This window comes from Mandrillus leucophaeus, unplaced genomic scaffold (assembly GCF_000951045.1).
Source record: "Mandrillus leucophaeus isolate KB7577 unplaced genomic scaffold, Mleu.le_1.0 Scaffold38, whole genome shotgun sequence".
In the NCBI taxonomy this organism is placed as follows: domain Eukaryota; kingdom Metazoa; phylum Chordata; class Mammalia; order Primates; family Cercopithecidae; genus Mandrillus; species Mandrillus leucophaeus.
The window spans coordinates 3463439-3465363 of record NW_012104031.1 but is presented as its reverse complement, the minus strand read 5'-3'; the positions used below and the strand labels follow the sequence as shown (position 1 = coordinate 3465363).

Genomic DNA, 1925 nt, shown 5'->3' with positions numbered 1-1925 from the left:
TCCTCCTACCTCTGTATCTACCCTTTCCCACTCTCTTTTCTTGGTCCCCCTTCATCTGCTCTACCTCTTGATGTTGAAAGGATCCAGGGCTTGGTCCTTGCCAATCTCATGGCTTTATATGGTGACAAATCTCAAATTGTGCAACCAGGAAGTTATTAGAAATCGTGACAATAACAAGTTTGGTTGAGTGGTAGAGGTAAAATCTTGGTTGGAGGGAGTCAGAGAGAGAAGTTCATAGATTTATAAAATATAGGTATAATCCTTTCAAGGATTCAGATTATTTTTACACTATAAATCCCAAGTGCTTATATTGACCAAACACAAATCTAAATGTAAAGACTTTACATTCATGAATTTTCCCTTATAAATATTTTTCCAGACATGTTTTATGTACCATGACTTCTTCGTTGAACTAGTGGTTTTGCCTTTTGTGGTGGAAAGAATTTCTTTTGACCCATCTGCTGTTTGAAGAATCTATTCTCTCCTTGCATCATTTTGACACTCTCTGCTTTTAGGACAACTGTTTAAATGTGGTCTCACCCTGTCACGGAAGCTATTGCTGATTTATCACAGAGCAGGGTTTCTCAACCTTGGCGCTATTCACATTTTAGACTGGTCAATTCTTTGTTGTCAAGGGCTGTTCTGCCCATCATAGTTTGCTTAGCAGTATGAACCAAAAGTATTCAAGACAGGTCTCAATCAACTCAGAAAGTTTGTTTTGCCAAGGTTAGGGATGCACCTGTGACACAGCCTCAGGAGGTCCTGACTACGTGTTCCAAGGTGGTCAGAGCACAGCTTGGGTTTATACGTTTTAGGGAGACATAAGACATCAATCAATACATGTAAGATGTACTTTGGTTTGGTCCAGAAAGGAAGCAGGGGCTTCCAAGTCATAGGTAGATAAGAGACAAATGTTTGCATTATTTTGAGTCTTCGATCTGCCTTTCACTGAATATGCAATTTACATGTGAGGTGGGAGTAGAGGAATGATCACTTATGCCTTAGCTTGGCTCGGTGAATCTGCATTTTTACATAAACAAGAAGTCAGAGGGATATATCGGATATGCATTTGTCTCAGGTGAGCAGGACGACTTTGAGTTCTTTGTCCCGCATCTTTGAAGAGAAGCTATCAATTTACATTGCCAAGGTGAAATTCAACAGAACTGTTTTAGGGTAAAGATCCTGAGGCCCACAAGGAATTTCCTTGCGGGCAAATGGTGAGGAAGGAATATAGCTTTAAAAAACAAAAATCTGCTCTCTTTTCCTTTCTCTGCCATCATGGTGTGTTCTTGCTTCCACTTCTCGCCATGTCTTCTCACAGGACTTTCAGGATTAAGCGATTCCTGGCCAAGAAACAAAAGCAAAATCGTCCCATTCCCCAGTGGATTCAGATGAAAAATGGAAATAAAATAAGGTACAACTCCAAAAGGAGACATTGGAGAAGAACCAAGCTGGATCTATAAGGAATTGCACATGAGATGGCACATATATTTGTGCTGTCTGAAGGTCACGATCACATTACCGTATCAAACTGAAAATGTCACCACTCTCTGGAGAGTTCGACGTATTTTCCTCTCTGAATCTATTATGAATGCGTTGGTTGGCTGGGTTCAGTGATAAATATGTGAGGCCTTTCATTTCAAAAAAAAACAAAAACAAAAATCTTTGTAGCTATCTTATTTAGGAATAAAATGGGAGGCAGGGCTGGGCGCGGTGGCTCATGCCTATAATCCCAGCACTTAGGGAGGCCGAGGCGGGTGGATTGCCTGAGGTCAGGAATTCGAGACCAGCCTGGCCAACATGGTGAAACTCTCTCTACTGAAAATACAAAAATTAGCTGGGCTTGGTGGCGGGGACCTGTAATCCCAACTACCCAGGAGGCAGAAGCAGAAGAATTGCTTAAACGTAGAGGGCAGATGTTGCAG

At 41.5% G+C, this 1925-nt stretch overlaps 1 protein-coding gene across 1 annotated transcript; it reads left to right on the top strand.

Annotated features, from left to right (window-relative positions):
• The first annotated feature begins 1307 nt into the window (after positions 1-1307).
• Positions 1308-1463, top strand: LOC105547147 (60S ribosomal protein L39-like). Its single transcript, XM_011990603.1, has one exon. It carries the CDS (start codon positions 1308-1310, stop codon positions 1461-1463), a length of 156 nt encoding a protein of 51 aa, XP_011845993.1.
• The last annotated feature ends 462 nt before the right edge of the window (positions 1464-1925 follow it).